This window comes from Oncorhynchus masou, chromosome 1 (assembly GCF_036934945.1).
Source record: "Oncorhynchus masou masou isolate Uvic2021 chromosome 1, UVic_Omas_1.1, whole genome shotgun sequence".
Classification (NCBI taxonomy): Eukaryota; Metazoa; Chordata; class Actinopteri; order Salmoniformes; family Salmonidae; genus Oncorhynchus; species Oncorhynchus masou.
In genome coordinates this window covers 44,806,030-44,826,091 of record NC_088212.1, presented here as the reverse complement: position 1 = coordinate 44,826,091, position 20,062 = coordinate 44,806,030, and the positions used below count along the sequence as shown (strand labels likewise).

The following is a 20,062-nucleotide window of genomic DNA, read 5'->3' as shown; positions in this document are numbered from 1 at the left end:
GTATTGATTAAAACTGTTTACTTCAAAGATGTTTAGTAAATGCAGCAATGGTTCTCAGCAATAGAAAAACATTTGATCACCTATAAAAAGAAAAGAACACATGAGAGTTTGTGGTCTCGCGCTTATTCATTTGATTTAAAACTCAGACACTTTTGTAGGATTGTCAAACATTTGCCTGCTGATAGTACTTGGCACCTCTGAACAGTATCGGCAGTCAATCTCTTTGGTGCTCACACAGCAAAGTCCCAAGAATCTATATAAACCCTTGAATGCTAATACTATGTATTGGCCATTGAGGTTTGAAGTCGCCGATCGGCCATAATGGTACACCCCAGTAGGAACAGTCATCCATAGGAATCAAGGGTCGGAACCGGTTCAGGGAACAGAACCAAAAACTGGAAAATAACTAAATTATTTGAGGAACTGAAAATGAAAGTGATCTATACTGTTCTGGAACAGAACCATTATTTTAAAAGCATGGAAACTGGTTAATAACGTTCTTTTATACATTCCAGAATTGTTTTCCAGTCCCACAAAAATCACAAAAAAGCACCTATGCAAAGCCCTCACTGTCACTCAGAAACTTATTCCAGCATCTCCCTGCCAGCTAGAAATCTTTGCCTATGGGTGTGCGTGTGTGTAAGCTAACTGCCCCTCCCCTCTGAAGCATAAGTTACTGTAGCCTACTGATGATGTTACAAGCATAATTCAGAAATTAAGAAATTAGGGAGAGATGTTTAATTAGAGAAGAATGGATTAACTTTTTCAATGCTAGTTAAGGATACTATAGTTATCACATTGGATTTATTAACTACAAAAAGGTAAGACATGTTTTTAATTCTAGTGCTACTCTGCACACACAAGCTTGTTAGCTGTCTTGCTAAAGTTTGCTCTGGTCCAACGTTAAACCAACTCGGAAGTTCAAATATTCTGCAATCTAGAGTCGGTAGGTTCCTTACTACTGGGTCAGTACCAATGATTTATTTTTACACACTAGGTCTCTGATAGGGGGTGTTGTGTTGAAGCCACGGTGCCTCCATCTTGGCACTCCCACACCATTGTAAAAAATATACAAATGCATTTATTAAAGTCTACATTAGTTTTTACCACATTTATTATATTACAGACACCTTTATGCACACTTTGAAATTATATTATGTGACCTAAACATACCAATACAAAATGTAAAAAAGGTATAACATTTTCCTTAAATATATATATTTTTTTGATTACTACACTTTAATATTCATATGTGGAAACATACTGAATTGTAATTGGATGCATTTTACTGCCATATCATACTGTGCTATGATTGGTTAAGACCACCCAAATGGTTAGGTCATGGGCAGTTTGATCCTGGTTGGCAATACTGAACATGCCAGTTATAGCTAGCTAATAAAGAGCTACGTTAAGAAATATCCTGTAGTACTGCATTTTATTATTTTGTACAAAGTGTGCAAAACAAGAGATACACCAACACAACATTTTTTTAAATACATGTCATTTTGTCCTTGAAACATTTAATGTAAATGCTGTAGAATTCCATTCATTCCTATGGAGGACTGCTCCTACTGGTGAGTGCCAATATGGCCTAGCGGTGGCTTCAAAGCCTCTCAATGGCCAATACATAGCATTAGCATTCCAGGGTTTGTATACATCATTGGTCGGCACTCAGCAGGTACAGCTTTTTTTTAACAAGAGAAGGAATGGCTTGCCACTGAGAAAAGTACCTGTTGGCAGTGAGATTCTCTGTGCGTTTCATGCTTTAAGCTCCAAACTTGTTTGCGTGTCACGTTCATTGTAATGATTAGACCAAAGCGCAGCGTGATAATACATTCTTCTTTTAATGAAGAATAAACACTGAACAAACTCTACAAAACGAACATGAAGCTATGCGACACGAGTACTGACATGCAACTAGACATAGACAATAACCCACAAAACCAACATGAAAAATGGCAACCTAAATAGGATCCCCGATCAGAGACAACGATAAAAAGCTGTCTCTGATTGGGAATTCAGGCCACCATAGACCTACATATACCTAGACCCACCAAAACCCCATAGCCATACAAAAAAAACCTAGGCAATACAAAAACACACATACCACCCTCGTCACACCCTGACCTAACCAAAATAATAAAGTAAAGAATGGTAACTAAGGTCAGGGCTTGACAGTACCCCCCCCCCCAAACCTATATGGGAGGGTCTGGGTGGGCATCTAACCTCGGTGGCGGCTCTGGGTCTGGACGTCGCCCCCCTTCTTTACCCTGAGTCTGCTCTTGTAGCACTGACCCGTGGCCCGTCGCCGGAGGCCTCGGACTGTGGCCCGTCGCCGGAGGCCCCAGACTGGGTACTGTCGCCAGACGCTCTGTACTGCCGAGCCGCACTATAGGCCTGGTGCATGGTGCCGGCACTGGTGGTACCAGGCTGGGGACATGCACCTCATGACGAGTGCAAGGAGCAGGAACAGGGCGTACTGGATCCTGGAGGCGCACTAGGGGCCTGGTGCGTGGTGCCAGCACTGGTGGTACCGGTCTGGGGACACGCACCTCAGGGCGAGTGCTGGGAGGAGGCACAGGATACATTGGACCGTGGAGACGCATTGGAGATCCAGAACATAGAGCTGGCTCAATACGTCCTGGCTTGATGCCCATTCTTGCCTGGCAAATGCGATGAGCTGGAATAGAGCGCACCGGGCTAGTATAGCGCACTGGAGACACCTTGCACCAACCTAAATAGGATCCCGAATCAGAGACAACGATAAACAGCTGTCTCTGATTAGGAACCAATTCAGGCCACCGTAGACCTATACCTAGTCATACCAAAACCCCATAGCTATACAAAAACACACATACCACCCTCGTCACACCCTGACCTAACCAAAATAATAAAGAAAACAAAGATAACTAAGGTCAGGGCATAACGGCTCCACTAGATACCCAGCTTGTCAGGACCTGGTTACAAACTCAGGTCTCCGGTGTGAGAAACAGTCACTTAGCAAACTGAGCCACTAATAGTTGGCAGAACCCCAGAAGATGATGCAAACACAGCAGTACTTGAGATGGTGTTTTAATAAAGTAAAAAGAAAGGTTCTTCAGGCAAAATATAAATCCACAACGTCAAAAGTAAAACCAAAAGAAAAAGGTAATCCTCTAAGTCAAAAGGTAAATCCACAAGGTGGTAGGTACAACAGGGAAAAAGCCTCAAAAGATAATCAAAAATAAATAAACGAGAACAAAAACAGAGTACCACAAGAGAGTCCAACTGGCGTAACAAATGTTCACACCATCGCTGGGGCTGGGTGCTAACATTCACACACAGAGCAAAGAACTGAGGAAAACTAAAGGTTTAAATACATTCAAGGGAAACGAGGCACAGGTGCAAATAATAACTGGAAACAAGGGAAAACAAAAGGGTCAAAAAAGCACAATGGGGGCATCTAGTGGCCAAAACCGGAACAACCCTGGCCAAATCCTGACACAGTTCGCACATTTGGTTCCTTGGAAGTTGTAGGAATGTACATGTTTGGTTTCCCATTGGTTCTGGGAATGAAGCCATACATTTCCTGACTAGTATAACTGAACATTTATTTTACGTTCTGAGAACAGAAGTGAATTCTGGGAAGTACATTTTTACGTTTCAGGGAGGTTCTGAGACAGTTTTACTATGGTTCCCTGAATGTTTTCCCGGGAGGTTTTATTAACGTTCTGAGAACAGAAATGATAGGTTATTTGAATTTTATAAAATAATGTTCTGAGAACGCTCTCTAAACGTTGTGAATGTTTTGAACAAAACGTAAAAGGTTATAGGGAGGCTTTTTAATAACTTCCTTAAAATGTTCATTGAATGTTTCAATCATACTTTTAATAACACTGCTAGCTAAGGTTAACTGTATTGAACTCCAAAGCACAGACAGGACACGGAAATTAATTTGCTTAGGCATCCATCACGCAATACTTATAATCTTCTGTTCTCTATCCATGGAATGAATTAGTCCACTGCCTCACAAGGATGGAGCTAGCATACCATGTTTTCTTTTTACTAATACAAAGCTGTTCATTTTAGTCTATTCAAACAGATCCCATTTCAAAGGAAACAAGCACTCATTAAGATCAGGTGTGGCCAATTAGTGGGGCCGGCCAAGACACCTGATCCGACTTAACAAGATAGAAGATAGAGAAAGTTTTGTTGACGCTGAGAACGGAATGTATATGTTTTTATACAACATTGTCAGAACGTACTTTGAACGTCACTAGTGTTTTCTTGTGGGTTTTTCTTGAAAGTTTTATTAATGTTCAGAAAATATGACTTTAAATAAAACCACGAGGAAACCTGTAGAAAACGTTATGCTGAAGTACTGAAATTCCCACGGGAGAATGTTGTTTCTTAACATCCTCTGAACTATTTGAGAACATTCCCAATGTCAAACCAGTTGGAGAACATTCCTAGAACATTAAATATTATTCAATGTAACCATGTTTGAACTTTTAGGAAACATTCTGTTGAAAGTAATGAAATACAAAGAAAATAAAGTTGTTGTTTCTTTCTTGGAAACGTTTATCATTATGAATCTGTTATTTGCTTCCTCACTGGTCATCCACCGCGACAGAATACCTCACAGTCACACCAAGGTTCTTCGTAGTCTGGGAGGTGTACACAATAGAGTAATCAATGATTATGGAGAGGACTTGGTGCTGGCAGGCTTTCCCAAATAATTAACAGCAGTGCTGTCTTGTAGAGCTGGAGGTTGAGGGGGTGGACCAACCTCCAAGCGGGGATATCTGCCAGACACACAGAGAACAAAAGTCCACCACAGATGACTAATGAAACTCACATCACAAATTGTCCACTGAGGGGTTATGGTGGAGGGAAGGAAAGGAGAGAAATTTGTTGGTCAGAAGACAACTGTTGACAGTCAAATTTTCTGATCCCTTGCCTGTAACTTGTCTAGTATCATCATCTGCTGTAGAGGGCCTCTCACCATCACCATAAAACAGAACCAACCAGTGAGATAGATTAGATAAGCCATACATGCAGTCAGTATAAAGACTAACATACAATCAAATGTATTCATAAAGAAATGTTTACATTAGTAGGTGTCACATGTACACTTCTACAATCTACATACACACATACATTTTACTCCCATACTTGTGTCTCAGCAAAGATAAGTATAAGAGAATAGATAAGGAGAGAAAGAGGACAGACAATCATGCCATTACACAAACGGAGCATCCACCTACTTAAAGGAGCAGCTGGGCAAAGAGAGAGAGATACAGAGGGGGAGTCTCAATTGGTCTGTTTTCTCCTCGTCTCCTCCATCCTCCTCCCCTCGGTGACCCAGAAACCGATAAGTGGACTCTATATGAGTGTACCTTTGTTAATATGTGAGCATAGGAGTTTCATCCTCTCCTCAATTGCCTCCTTTGGCGGAGGATACTGAAGTGCATCCTTGTATTGTTTTGAAATCTGACACACCCACTTTGAATCAGCTGTTTACACGGAGGGAATAAACATGCACACATTTAAAAAATCCTTTTATCTATAAAATGTCTAGCACAACTAGCTATATTTCTTTGGACCACTTTCAGTGGTTGAAAAAGTACCCAATTGTCATACTTGAGTAAAAGTAAAGATAACTTAATAGAAAATGACTAAAGTAGAAGTGAAGGTCACCCAGTAAAATACTAGTTGAGTAAATGTCTAAAAGTATTTGGTTTTAAATATGCTTAAGTATCAAAAGTAAATGTAATTTTTTTAATGTTCTTAAATAAAAAGTAAGTGTAAAAATCATTTCAAATTCCTTATATTAAGCAAACCAGACTGCACCATTTTCTTGTGTTATTTATTTACGGATAGCCGGGGGCACATTTCAACACTCAGACATAATTTACAAACAAAGCATGTGTTTTTTTGTGAGTCCGCCAGATCAGAGGCAGTAGCGGTGACCAGGGATGTTCTCTAAGTGTGTGAATTGAACGATCTTCCTGTCGTGCTAAGCATTCAAAATGTAACAAGTACTTTTGGATGCCAGGGAAAATGTATGGAGAAAACAAGACTACAAGCAAGTTGAAAGAGTGTGCTTCTACTTGGAGTAGCTGTACCAGCTAGCACATTTGGTTCCTTGGAAGTTGTGGAGTTGGTTTCACACTGGTGGTGGGAACGAAGCCATATACTCCTGACCGGGAACAGAAGTGAACGTTTTGCCAGTTCTGGGAATGTTTATTTTTAAGTTGCAAGAAGGTTCTGAGAACATTTGACTCTGGTTCCTTGAAAGTTTTCTTGGGAGGTTTTATTAACGCTCTCAGAAAGGAAATTCTAAGATATTTTGAGTTTTTTTTTTTTTACGGGGAACTGCCCCCGCTTATTTGGCCTCAATCTTTTTAGTTTGCTCCTCAAGAAATGCTGGCGGCCGTGACAGAAGCCAAACGTGAGTTAGCTTGGGGTGTGGTTTGATGTGGGTGTTTTATGGGTGTCTCCTTGACACCACCAATGCACACCCATCTGTCAGAACTTCCCCTGCAGCAGTTTCCCCCCACTCAATCACAACAAACAAACCTCCTGCAGGTTAATAATTACAGGAAGATGTATGGTGAGATGCCAGGGGAAGATTTTTGTTATTTATTCATTCTTTATTTATTCAGGGAAAAAACCCATTGAGATCAGGGTCTCATTCACAAGGATGCCCTGATCACAGCAACACAACAATCAAACACAAGATGACACAAAACAGCAATCAAATGACAGCAAATGACCTTTGAATAATTGATTTATAAAGCCCTTTTTACATGAGCAGATGTAGAAAACCCCAAACAGCAAGCAATGCAGATGTAGAAGCACAGAGTAATATGAGAAGAATGCAATTGCTGAATTTATGTAGATATTCAAATGTAGTAACAGGTCCATGTAGAATAAACAAACCTTTACATAATACCATAGGCACAGTATCTGTATCGGCTGGTCTCTTGGACCAGGAAAGATGAAAGGTGCACATTGTTAAATTAGCAGAACACTGCTTCTATCTACATTTTGTCTGGTGGTAATGTGGCTACCTTGACAAACATGTCAGAGTGGTCATACCTTGCTGTGTGGTGTCCTTTATACAACAGGAGTTTCCTTATCATAGAATTACACAGGGTTTCTCCCTCCCCATATAGACTGATACCATTCAATTGAATCATAAAAAAGTCAATACAAGTAAAGGTTGTGTCAAGTAAAATGTTAATGCAGAGTGCCAGGTCTCTCTCCATTCAGAGACATCAGTATCGAGCCCTGTAACATCATCTTGCAAGTCTCCACGTGCTGTCTCCATATACACTACCGTTCAAAAGTTTGGGGTCACTTGGAAATGTCCTGGAATGTTTTTGAAAGAAAAGCAATTTTTTGTCCATTAAAATAACATCAAATTGATGAGAAATACAGTGTAGACATTGTTAATGTTGTAAATTACTATTGTAGGTGGAAACTGCAGGGTTTTTATGGAATATCTACATAGGTGTACAGAGGCCCATTATCAGCAACCATCACCCCTGTGTTCCAATGGCACGTTGTGTTAGCTAATCCAAGTTTATCGTTTTAAAATGCTAATTGATAAATAGAAAACCATTTTGCAATTATGTTAGCACAGCTGAAAACTGTTGTCTGACTAAAGAAGCAAATACAACTGGCATTCTTTAGACTAGTTGAGTATCTGGAGCATCAGCATTTGTGGGTTCGATTACAGGTTCAAAATGGCCAGAAACAAATAACTTTCCTCTGAAACTCATCAGTCTATTCTTGATCTCAGAAATTATAGCTTTTCCATGCAGAAATTGCCAAGAAACTGAAGATATCGTACAACGCTGTGTATTACACCCTTCACAGAACAGCACAAACTGGCTCTAACCAGAATAGAAAGAGGAGCGGGAGGCCCCGGTGCACAACTGAGGAAGAGGTAAGTACATTAGAGTGTCTAGTTTGAGAAACAGACGCTTCACAAGTCCTCAACTGGCAGCTTCATTAAATAGTACCCGCAAACACCAGTGTCGATGTCAACAGTGAAAAGGCGACTCTGGGATGCTGGCCTTCTAGGCAGAGTTCCTCTGTCCAGTGTCTGTGTACTTTTGCCCATCTTAATCTTTTCTTTTATTTGGCCAGTCTGAGATATAGCTTTTTCTGTGCAACTCTGCCTAGAAGACCAGCATCCCGGAGTCACCTCTTCACTGATGACGTTGAGACTGGTGTTTTGTTGGTACTATTTAATGAAGCTGCCAGTTTAGGACTTGTGAGTGTCTGTTTCTCAAACTAGACACTCTAATGCACTCGTCCTCTTCCTCAGTTGTGGCCCGGGGCCTCCCACTTCTCTTTCTATTCTGGTTAGCGCCAGTTTGTGCTGTTCTGTGAAGGGAGTAGTACACAGCGTTGTGCAATATCTTCAGTTCAAAGCATCACCCAGGTGGGTGCTACACTGTCGGCAACGGATGATCGGCTACTATGGAGGAACTGGGAACGTCGGACAAAGCAATGGGCCCTGATGGCCCTGATAAAAAGCTCCTAGCTTGTCTGACTTTCTCATTGGCTGCACTGTACCATCGATGCACCCTCTGCTCAATCCATATAGACTTTTCCGAACTGCCTCAAATCCATTTGATTTCCATCTTTAATTTGTTGTTCATTTATGAATAATATATTCTGTTCACAAGAAGACCACAATGGAAAGAAGTTACATTTTTTTGTGTTATCCTCTATGATTTTTAAAATGCATTGTATCCACATGAGGTTGTATTATGTTTTTTTATTTTGTCAATTAAATCAAATCGTACATATCCCGCGCCCGAAGCTACATCCATAATCAGTAGACCGTTCTGATTGGAGAATGAACAAGAAACTATGAAAATCAGTTTTTAGCTTCTATGTTTTGTGCTAGAGGTCTGCTATTGGGCCAACACACACGCTATGATTCTAAACGCATTCGTTCAATCAATGCTTGCATCTCTGTTAGTCCAATAATATTATTTTGGTTTGAAATATTACTTGTGTTTTACATTTTGTACCAAATAAAGTATTTAAAATAAAGTGTGTGTTTTAATTTTTCCATCATGATGATAAACTTGAATCGCCTTCGTTTGTGAAATCCATAAAGAAAACTACATTCTGCCATTTATTTCTGTCTCATTTTGATGACGTCAGAAAATTGCGTAAATAACTTGGAACGGAGTTGCTAAACACTGCCACGAGTGAACTTGACCGATTTTACAGATTTAAACCTGGTTGTAGTCATTTAAAAGCCGTTATGGCTTCAGGGGAAGGATTTAAGGTGAGTCAGAATTATTTGTGCATGCTCATGTTAGATTAGCACACTGTCAAACGCTGCCTATTGCCTTATCTGTTTGCTTAAATCTGTTGTAAACTCGCCGCGAGCAGCATATCGAAATGGAATCTTCACAGGACCTTAATGTTTTTGTTTACATTCTTTTTTGTCTCTTTAGGTATCATCTTTGAAAGACAAAGTGACTTTGATCACAGGTGCCAGCTCGGGCATCGGGGCAGGGACAAGCATCATGTTCGCTAAACTTGGTGCCTTGCTCGCATTGAACGGGCGCGACGTGGAAAACCTCACCAACGTAGCAAAACAGTGCACGGACCTGGGTGCTGCGGAGGTACAGTCCAGTGTGCAATTCATGTCATTGTCATGTTGATACAAAGTAACAGATCATTTACGCTGACATGGTGTAGTATTTGTTACAGAGTAGCTAACTATAACGTTCTACATTCAGTCCTTCTGCCCAGCTGGGTGGGTTGTTACTATAGTAGAATGGTCTAAATTAAAATGTGCAAAATCCGCACCGAGGTATAGACTCCGGTTGGATATTCGCCTGTAGCTTTCCTTACGTCCACCAACAGCAGTTAACATAACCATTGCTCCCTAGAACTTTAAAAACGGGTTCTAACTAACCCGATGGCACACATTGCACACTTTTTTTTTTGTGGATTTACATCTCGCATTATTTTAAATTATTTATTTACATTTTTGAATTTCAATTGTCCTGACCTCAAACAAGGTTCAGAATGTCCACTGACTACCCTTCTATATTGCACACCTTTTTCAGCTCACACGATTTTAAATTAATTTTTCCAAATGTAACATTTCAAAAGTTCCTTGGTCATGTGACCTACTGACTACAAACAAGGTTCAGAATGTACACTCAGTGGACCTACACTTTGCACACCCTTTAGATTGTCCATTTTCATCTCACATGATTTTACATGAACATTGTAATTCAATAGCTCTTTGGTCATTTACCAGGTCCACGGAGAAGGGCCAGAGGCCAGACAGAGTGTGAGAGAGCCCAGGCAGGTGGGTAGAAGGCATAAGACATTGCCATGGGGCTCTGGATAGGTTGGGGGCTAGGTGGTGGTCGCCCGTCCTCTGGTGGGACTGTGAGTCAGGTTGGGACTCGCTGTGGAAGTCAAAAGGTTACCAGGTGCACGAGGAGGCCTCCCCCAAGGCGGGGGGCCCTCAAAGTCTGAGCAGGAGCGGCCAGACTCGGACTGGGGGCAGCACTCAGGCTGTGGAGGTTGGGTTGGGGACTTCGTCTCTGGGTGGATAAAAGCGGGCAGGTCACCAGGTGCCCAGAGCTTATTTCAGGTTATCAGATGCACAAGGAGGCCTCCATCAAGGCGGGGGGGCACTCAGATTCCAAGCAGGGGCGGCCGGACTCAGGCCATGGAGGTTGGAGTGGGGACTTGGGTGGGTTACCAGGAGCACAGAGCCTGTTTCAAATTACCAGGTGCCAAGAGCCTGTTTCGGGTTACCAGATGCACGTGGTTCCTGACAGCGGGACAATAGACATTTTAGTAATTCCAGGGAGTGAGCTATATTCTAAGGCCAAGGGAGAGGGGTGTTGACCAGGTAGGGAGAATAGGTCTGGAGGTCTGTAGTTCCAGGGAATAAGCTATACACTCTCAGGCCCAGGGAGAAGGTGGGCAGGGAGTGTAGGCCTAGAGGCCAGGAGTCACCAGGTCAATGGGGTTCTGCCTGGAGGTCAGGAAGGCCCAAATGAATAGGTGTGTAAGTGACACAGTCCTTCAGGGGGGCTGAGCAGGCAAATTAATGTAAAATCGTGTGAGATGAAAATGGACAAACAAAAGGGTTGTGCAATGTTCAGGCCCACTGTTTTGACATTCTGAACCTTGTTTGAAGTCACTAGGTCACATGACCAAGGAGCTATTGAAATTCTGAAGTTTACAAAATTTATGTAAAAACATGTGAAATGACAATGGACAAACTAAAGGGTGTGCAATATAGGAGGGTAGTCAGTGGACATTCTGAACCTTGTTTGAGTCCAGTAGGTCACATGTCCATGGAGCTATTGAAATTCAAATGTAAAAAAAAAAGTTTGTACTTATTACGCTGCCTAACTAATTCAACTAGGAATACAAAATGCTGCTCACATTCCCACGTTTATTGGCATTGCAAAGCAAATTAATGTCCAAATTGTGAAAATAAGACCTGTGCAATGTTGTGCGCAATTTTTCCAACATGACACTTATTTTGAGCCTGTGGCTCAAGTGATTTGAAAGCTATTGTGGTTTGGAAGTGTGAATATCCGTCAAATATCCAACCTGAAACTGTCTTTACCTTGGTAAAATCCGCCCACTAGTTCCCTTGGCGAGCTATATCGAACCCCCCTAATTGCAATACCTGTATTATGACAGTACCACACTAACAAAAGTGATGAATGAGTAACATGATCTGTCCATTGCTGCCCACCAGCCCTTGCTTGTACCAGGGGACCTGACCAACGAGGACACCGTAAAGAAGACAGTGGAACTGACCATTGCCCACTTTGGCCGGCTGGATGTGCTGATCAATAGCGCTGGCATTCTGGCCATGGGCAGCATTGAGACCGGTGACCTGGCTCAGTATGACAAGGTCATGAACGTCAACGTCAGGTAGGATTAGCAGACCTGTAATACCCTGAAGAATAGACTTCATGATAGACTGAAGATTATATGTAACGTAGGGCCTTGAATGACATATCGAGGGCACCAAAAACTAAAAAAAATAAGCTTTCATTAGATGAAGCCTGAAATCTATGTTCTGTGTTTATTAATTGCAGTGCATTGTTATGCAAAATCATGTACGAGAAGATCATGTCAGTATTTTTCAGACACTAACATCTCTACTTGGACTGCCCCCCCACCCCTTTCTTTCTGAATGTTTGTGTTATTCCACAGATCAGTGTACCATCTGACTCAGCTGTGTGTGCCCCACCTCGTCAGGACTAAGGGTTCTATTGTCAATGTGTCCAGTGTCAACGGGCAACGATCAGTAAGTATTACCAGACCATCGGGGGTTTGTGTGTGTTTCTTTGTCATTCTTTTGTAGCGGAGGCAAGTCAGACTCATGCTCTCTTGATGAGGTAGCCCTGCCTCTGACAAAAAAATAATAATAATCCGTGTCACCTGCCCGAAATGGAAATGTACTCCGAGCCTTATGGTTAAGATGTTGGATTCCCAAACAGGAGACTGAGCTTCAGATCCCACCTGTGACACTATTCCAGTATGATTTCTGATGCACACAATTGTACATTTGTTTCTAGTTCCCAGGTGTCCTTGCCTATTGTATGTCCAAGTCCGCTATTGACCAATTCACACGATGCATAGCACTTGGTAAGAATGATTTGTTTTTCTCCCATTCACTTTTCATTCTATTTGCTGTAATATGTATTATTATAGTGGGTGAAAATAAAGGAGATACTCATACGACTCATATTTCTCCCAGAACTAGCGTCGAAGCAGGTGCGAGTGAACTCTGTCTGGTATGTCAAGTCTGTTTTGCTACTTAATTCTTATTTGTTATGTAGTTATTACGACCATATTGATCTCTCTCTCTCTGTTGTCTTTCCCCTTCCAGTCCTGGTGTGATCATAACAGATGTCCACAGGAGAGCAGGCCTGGATGAGGAGCAGTATGCTCAGGTAACTTACTATGTTATACAGGGACCTATAACACATTGTTTTACAAGGTTGTGTTCACTGGATGGCGTTCCAAAATGTATGTACTGTATATTGTAAAATGTCAATGTTTAGAGAGCTCATGGCTTACTATATGACAGAGAATGTTGTCAGTCACCTAGTTATAATGCAATATCTTTCTGTCTCTCCGAACGCACTCACTTGCTCTCTCCTACCCCGTCTCTCTTTCTCTCCATTTTCCTCTCTCCTCCCCCTCCAGTTCCTTGAGAAGTGTAAGCAGACCCACGCCCTGGGGAGACCAGGTGAGGTGGAGGAGGTGGCCCATGCCATAGCCTTCCTGGCGTCAGATGCTGCCACCTTCATTACCGGGGTCAACCTACCTGTGGATGGGGGGCGCCACGCCATGTGTCCAAGATAATATCCTGTGACATGATCATTGACTGGCAGCCGATACAAATCTGAACTGTCTCCCTTGGTTTGTGTCAGTTAAAAAATATATATTTTGAGTGGAGACAGACAGAATATAATGAAATGTATAGTATGCCCTAGTCTGCTATAAAAGTGAAATCATGTCAAGATCCTTTAGTTCTTCTGTGTTCAACTAGATGACTGTACGCTTAGATGGGAGATTGGGTTTCAAACTGGAACATGAGTGCCCTCGTGGTGAAGATGTGAAATAAGAATTTTTACACTTTAAAAAGGAAAACTTTTCATGTTTCAGTTGCAATAATGTGCTGTTTTACAACAACAACAAAAAGCCTCGGTGTATGCACTATAAAAATAATGAATTCAATATTTTATTGACAACTTTTATTGAAAACTAACTCCGTTCAAGGTGTCTTTGTAGCTAACAATTTTAAATGTTAAAACACAATGGTCTTCTTGGGTTTCAAATATTTATTGAACACCTGAATGTTGAAGAAAAGGAAAGTGAAAACTAGAAGCTGCAATATTTTGAAGCAGACAGAGGATCTGCAAAGATGAATGAATGAGCATTATAACCACTAACATCTATCCATTAACCTACACAAAAATCTGCTCTCTCACTCAGATGTGTTAAAGTAATGAATGAAATGCAAATGGAGGGCTCTGAGTTGTGTGATGAGAGGTATTCTGAGTTTATGGTTGGTTGGTCTGTAAAGTATCACAAACATGGTCAACAATAAGGTGTAAAACAGTAAGTGTAAAAGCATTAAACGGTCCAAATACAGTACAGTTTTCAAAAAAAAAAAGATAACGAAATCCATGAAGCCCCAAATGTATGCAAAATAACAAAAAATGCTCTGATGATGGGAAGTGTAATAGATGACAAAGTCGCAAAACCCATGGACATTAAATAACATAAATTAGCATGTTGGGATCCACTGTATACAACAAAAAGCTTTGCATAATTATATACATTCAACAAGTAATAAAAACAAGACCTAAATCTTCAATAATAGCTTCCGACTCGGACAAAGGGGATACAATGATGATGCAGGGGGAAAACGCTGTTTTGTTAGCTTGAAAAGTGAGTTTGATTTTTAAAAATTACTTGCATTCGTAATGTATAAATAATATTCCATTTTAAAGTATAAAAGGCATGTAGATATATTCTGTCAAGATTAAACAAGACCCACCACGGGAGTCGGTTAATTATTTTAGCACAAGGTATCAGGTGTCATCTCTGTTTCTCAGTTGAAAGCACCATAGCTCGATGAGAGATGGGAGGTAGACAGACCGACACTCTTCTGGATCCACGCTCTCTTACAAGCTTCAATTCACTTGACTAGGGAAACGCACATCCGAAATGTTTGTGTGTGTGAACGCAATAGTTTTTCATAGCCTGGTGGGCATTTCTTCTGCACCAAGTCACAAGTACAAGTAGATTCATACCTCATCTGCAGACTAGGCAGGAGAAGATGGCTGGAAAGCATACACCTGTGGATGTATGATAGGAACTATTCCTACACCTGAATGTTATGATACTATTATATCCAATGTTTTCAGATCACTGTAAACCTGAATTGCTTTGAAAAGTTGCAGAGCGAGATGTCTATTGCACTTTTATATTAAGATATACATGTAACATGTATAAATAATATGTGTATGTGTGACATTTAACAAGATAAGATGTACTGCATAATATGCTAATACATGTATAATCGTTCCCTATTACTTTATACATCTTTCATTTATGTTGAGTGCAGACCATGAAAAGGAATAATTTAAAAACGTTGTCCAAGTGTGATGTCAGAAGAGAGATTGTCATATTATTTTCTCTCACTCTGGCATTCAGGGCTCATACTGTGCAACAGTAAAACAAGTCCCTGAAAGAAGCCAAAGCTTAATATCTTCTCCTCAGGCAGGCAGTAGGAACTATAGTGCGAGATGCCCCATTGTATCTCTGCAGTTTCTCCTGGTCAGTCCCTCAATGGTGCCCCCTTTCTGTTTCTGCAGTCCGAGCATATGCTGCAGGGTAAGGGACCTGACCTGCCCTGCATCTCCTGATGGGCCCCAGTATATGGGGACAGGGAGCCCCTCCTAACCTCCACCATCCCCCTTAAGTCACTCCTATGAGGAGGCTGTGTATGTAATGTATTTTGGGCTTCTATAACAACAGGCCTCTATAGGAAACACACAGGGCCCACCTCTAGGTGGTAGTGCGAGCCAGGCTCTGTGGCTGGTAGGTTATACACATTCAGGATGGGGAGTAAGTTGGGGTCCTGGGTCTGGAAGATGAAATGGGTCTGGTGCCAGCGGCCATCTTTGATCTGAAAGACAAGGAAGTTCTGCTGGTTAGAAAATCTTTGAGATAAGAGAACAAAACAATTTGAATATTGGAGCACGGAGTATAAAACAAAATGCAGAGGCTGAACAGTATTTGGTCATGCTTTGCACTATTTGCAGATTGATATGAAATAAAGCGCCTTCAGAGAGTATTCAGTCGCATCCCTGGACTTTTTCAGATTTTTGTTACAGCCTTAATTTAAAATGGATTTAATTCAGATTTTTGTCACCATTTCAAAGTGGAATTGTGTTTTTTAGATGTTTTACAAATTAATAGAAAATGAAAAGCTGAAATATATTGAGTCCAATAAGTATTCAACCCCTTTGTTATGGCAAGCCTAAATAAGTTCAGGAGTAAAAATGTGCTTAACAAGTCACAAGTTGCACAGACTCACTCTGTGAAATAGTGTTTAAAAAGATGTTTGAATGTCTACCTCATCTCCGTACCCTACACACACACACACACAATTATCTGTAAGGTCCCTCATTCAAGCAGTGAATTTCAAACACAGATTCAACCACAAAGACCAGGGTTTTTTCCCCAATGCCTCAGAAAGAGGGGTACCAATTGGTAGATGGGTAAAAAAAACAGACATTGACCATTCCTTTGAGTGTGGTGAAGTTATTATTAGTTACACTTTGGATGGTGTATCAATACATCCAGTTACAGAAATAATACAGGCGTCCTTCCTAACGCAGTTGCAGGAGAGGAGAGAAACCGCTCAAGGATTTCACTATGAGGCCAATGGTCACTTTAAAACAGTTACAGAGTTTAATGGCTGTGACAGGAGAAAACTGATGGATCAACAACATTATAGTTACTCCATTATACTAATGTAATTGACAGAGTGAAAAGAAGGAAGCCTGACAAAACAAATATTCCAAGGCATACATCCTGTTTGCAACAAGGTGCTTAAGTAATACTGTAAATAATATAGCAAATTCAACACATTACTGAGTACCACTCTCCATATTTTCAAGCATAGTGATGGCTGTATCATGTTACAGGTGTGCTTGTAATCATTAAGGACTGGGGAGTTTTTCAGGATGAAAATTGAACAAAACAGCTAAGCACAGGCAAAATCCTAGAGGAAAACCTGGTTCAGTCTGCTTTCCACCAGACACAGATTAATTCACCTTTCAGCGGGACAATAACCTAACACAAGGCCAAATATACACCGGAGTTGCTTACCAAGAAGACAGTGAATGTTCCTGAGTGGCTGAGTTACAGTTTTGACTAAAATCTACTTGAAAATCTATGGCAAGACCTGAAAATTGGTGTCTAACAATGACCACCAACCAATTTGACAGAGCTCAACATTTTTGAAAATAATAATGGGCAAATGTTGCACAATCCAGGTGTGGAAAGCTTTTAGAGACTTACCCAGAAACACTCAGGTCTAATCGGTGCCAAAGCTGCTTCTACAAAGTATTGACTCGGGAATGGAAATACTTCTATAAATTAGATATTTTCAAAACATTTCATAAAAATGGCAAAAAAAACATGATTTCACTTTGTCATTATAGGGTATTGTGTGTAGATGGGTGAGACATTTTTATTTGATTTTATTCAGGCTGTAACACAACAAATTGTGAAATACGTCAAAGGGTATGAATAATTTCTGAAGGCACTGTACAACTGGGTAATTACATTCTGGTTAGATAAGTAATAATAGAGTATCCTTATTACATGGTATACTGGCACATTTATGCAAAGTGTTGCAGAGCAATCTTTGACTGGTCAACATACCCAGCAGTCATCCCTCACAACGTGGGGCTCTAAGAGTCCTCCAGCCTGGATCATGTCTCCACTCCAGGCCTTGAAGCGCACAGCGGTGGGAGAAGGCTCCAGGGAGGAACTGTTGGCCCACACAGGGACGTTCAGGCAGTGGATGGTGACGTGTTGCACTGCCTCAGAGCTCAGGAGGTGGAGGAAGTTAATTTGGATGCGACCTACACCAATCTCCAGCTGCAGACAGAGACAAACGTCAACTACCGTTACAATTCCATCCGTAGTCTCTTGTGACAGACGAAACACCAGCAGGCATGCAAGATTTGGTTCTAGGTGCCGAGATGACTAAATCCCCCAAAATCCTATTTGAACTTAAAGGTTAGGGCTTGTCAAAAAGCCACAAAAGACAGGAAATTCAAATGAGCCAGATAGTGAGAGCAATAGAAGTTGATGCTGACCTTGGATACTGTGATGGGTTTCAGACAGGTCTGGCCGCCGCTGCTGAAGTTACACGTCACTTCGATTGTGTCAGCCGAGCAGCCGAGGTTTGGGTCGACCCAGTAAGTGCCTTAAGGGAGGGAAAATAAACTGAGTGAAAAGGGATTTTGGATACAGGAGTAGTGTAATTTCACCAGAGTGGGCACATATTGACAGCTGAGTTCTGAGGGGCTATGGCAAGGATCTAGTGCTTTTGGAAGAGGTGTCACTAGCTTCGTCAGGTATATAGAGCTATTGTTTATACCGTAGTTATAGCACATATGAGCCCAGAGTCACGTGCAGGTTAAAATATTGGCCCTAGGACCTAGTAACTGAATAAATTAACATTGTATTTTTCTGTGGAAATAATGTCACAGCTTTTCATGTCTTTCAGTCGACATTAGTTCCAACTTCCTTACCATCGTTCATCCTCTGTTCACAGTCCTTGAGGTCTCGGCAGATGCGTGCTGGGTTGTCATGGGTGCCTAGCGGGTTCTTCAGGCTCTGGATCAGTGTGCTGAGGTAGTGGAGGGTCTTGAAGATCTCTGTTCCCTGGTGGTCCAACATGGGCAGGTCCATGACATGGTAACTCTAGAATGGAATGAGGACAACGGTCACACAGCACCAATAGGAGATAAATTGCCTCTGTATAAGGCAGACACATGATAATGTGCTAAAATGTATGAAGACAAAGTCAACACATGGGGAGCCTACAGTAGCCCATAATCATTGATTTGTAAGAGAGACTTCAGTTTTGTACATCTAACTCCATATAACGGGAACCATGTTTGATGTGCACCACATTTTACACACCGACATTAACACACACAATTATCCTCTGGCCACATTGATGAATTCCCAAGGGATCATCTCACAGAGTACTCACCTCTGACCTCAGTGCAGCATGAGAATCAATAATGACTTGGAAAGCAGCTCCAATAGCCTCCTTTCTCTGGATGAGATGACAAAATGACACAGTAAGACCACCCTGGAACACTTACTTTCACGCCTCTTCATCCTTCCTGACAGTCAAGTTTTAACATAAGGGTAAAGCAGACTTACAAATGTCAGAGAACCAGGGAGACCCTAGAAACCAAAGGAAATAGAAAGTGGGTTTTAATGTATTGTGCAGTCATAGTACAGTATACAAAATAATTAATATTAAAATTAGGTTAACACTGCCACAGAGTAACATAAATAACACAAAGGACTTACTGGGGGCCCGGGTGGTCCACGTGGACCAGGAAGGCCCCGTGGTCCTTGCACCCCCTGTTTATGAAAAGAAACAGAAACACGATTGGATTAATAAACCCCCAATACACTAGACAATAATACTCCAACTGGGGACTGGTCTTGACCAATCAATATCATGGATTTCATCATTTAAACTCCTTTACCAGGAGAAGCAAAAGCAGCATCAAGCAGCAGCCCAGCAGTCATCTCTCACTGTCTGAAATTATTCCACAACAGAGGAGGACTAAGGGAAAGGGCTTTGGGCGTCGAAGCTAAATGTACTTTAAGTAGTGTGCTCTCCACACTAAGCAATGGGTTGTGTCCGAAATGGTACCCACTATATAGGGAATAGAGTGCAATTTCAGACGCAACCTGGGTCTATAGGGGATCGGATTCATCAAAGATATGGACACGCACCGTCTCCCCTCGACTCCCTTTGTCACCATGGGGACCCTGATGGGGAGAGAGAAAAGAAAGAGGGGAAATCCCTCCATTATTGCCAAATAAGAGAGGGTTAACATGTGTTGCATATCAGAAGGTATGAGATTTAATGATGTACATACTGGACTACCACTGGGCCCGATGATACCAACTGGGCCTTTGGCACCAACATTGCCCTGGAGAGAGAGAAAAACCATGGTGATAAAGTAGAAGTATAGGTAGATATCTGACTAGGCAGAGAATCATTTTTACCTGGCCTAACCAGGGGGAAAATGGCTTTGTAGTTACAGCTACAGCCCAGAGTTTTCCCTGTACAGGTAAAAACTCAGGATCATAATGTCCACATTTTTCTTTTCTCTTCTTACCATCAATCCATGTGGCCCTTTTGGTCCTTGTATCCCGGCTGGGCCGAGATCTCCTGGAGGTCCCTATGGAGATACAACAGCCA

General features: G+C 41.5%; 2 protein-coding genes across 2 annotated transcripts in view; one reads left to right on the top strand and one right to left on the bottom strand.

Annotated features, from left to right (window-relative positions):
• The first annotated feature begins 9,172 nt into the window (after positions 1-9,172).
• Positions 9,173-14,588, top strand: zgc:101858 (uncharacterized protein LOC449555 homolog). The gene is made up of 8 exons (XM_064972750.1): positions 9,173-9,298; positions 9,471-9,641; positions 11,759-11,937; positions 12,223-12,316; positions 12,588-12,657; positions 12,770-12,806; positions 12,902-12,965; positions 13,222-14,588. The coding sequence occupies exons 1-8, from the start codon at positions 9,275-9,277 to the stop codon at positions 13,378-13,380; spliced, it is 798 nt and encodes a 265-aa protein (XP_064828822.1). The 5' UTR covers positions 9,173-9,274; the 3' UTR covers positions 13,381-14,588.
• A 367-nt stretch (positions 14,589-14,955) lies between these two features.
• LOC135545104 (collagen alpha-1(XXVII) chain B-like) overlaps positions 14,956-20,062 on the bottom strand; it is a 144,044-nt gene continuing 138,937 nt past the window's right edge. The window contains exons 51-60 of the mRNA XM_064972744.1: positions 19,980-20,042; positions 19,737-19,790; positions 19,591-19,626; positions 19,156-19,209; positions 19,003-19,026; positions 18,827-18,892; positions 18,360-18,531; positions 17,922-18,031; positions 17,482-17,700; positions 14,956-15,715 (exon numbers count right to left, since the gene is read on the bottom strand). Of these exons, the coding sequence (XP_064828816.1) occupies positions 15,569-15,715; positions 17,482-17,700; positions 17,922-18,031; positions 18,360-18,531; positions 18,827-18,892; positions 19,003-19,026; positions 19,156-19,209; positions 19,591-19,626; positions 19,737-19,790; positions 19,980-20,042 (945 nt within the window). The 3' untranslated portion in view covers positions 14,956-15,568. The remainder of the gene's footprint in view (positions 15,716-17,481; positions 17,701-17,921; positions 18,032-18,359; positions 18,532-18,826; positions 18,893-19,002; positions 19,027-19,155; positions 19,210-19,590; positions 19,627-19,736; positions 19,791-19,979; positions 20,043-20,062) is intronic.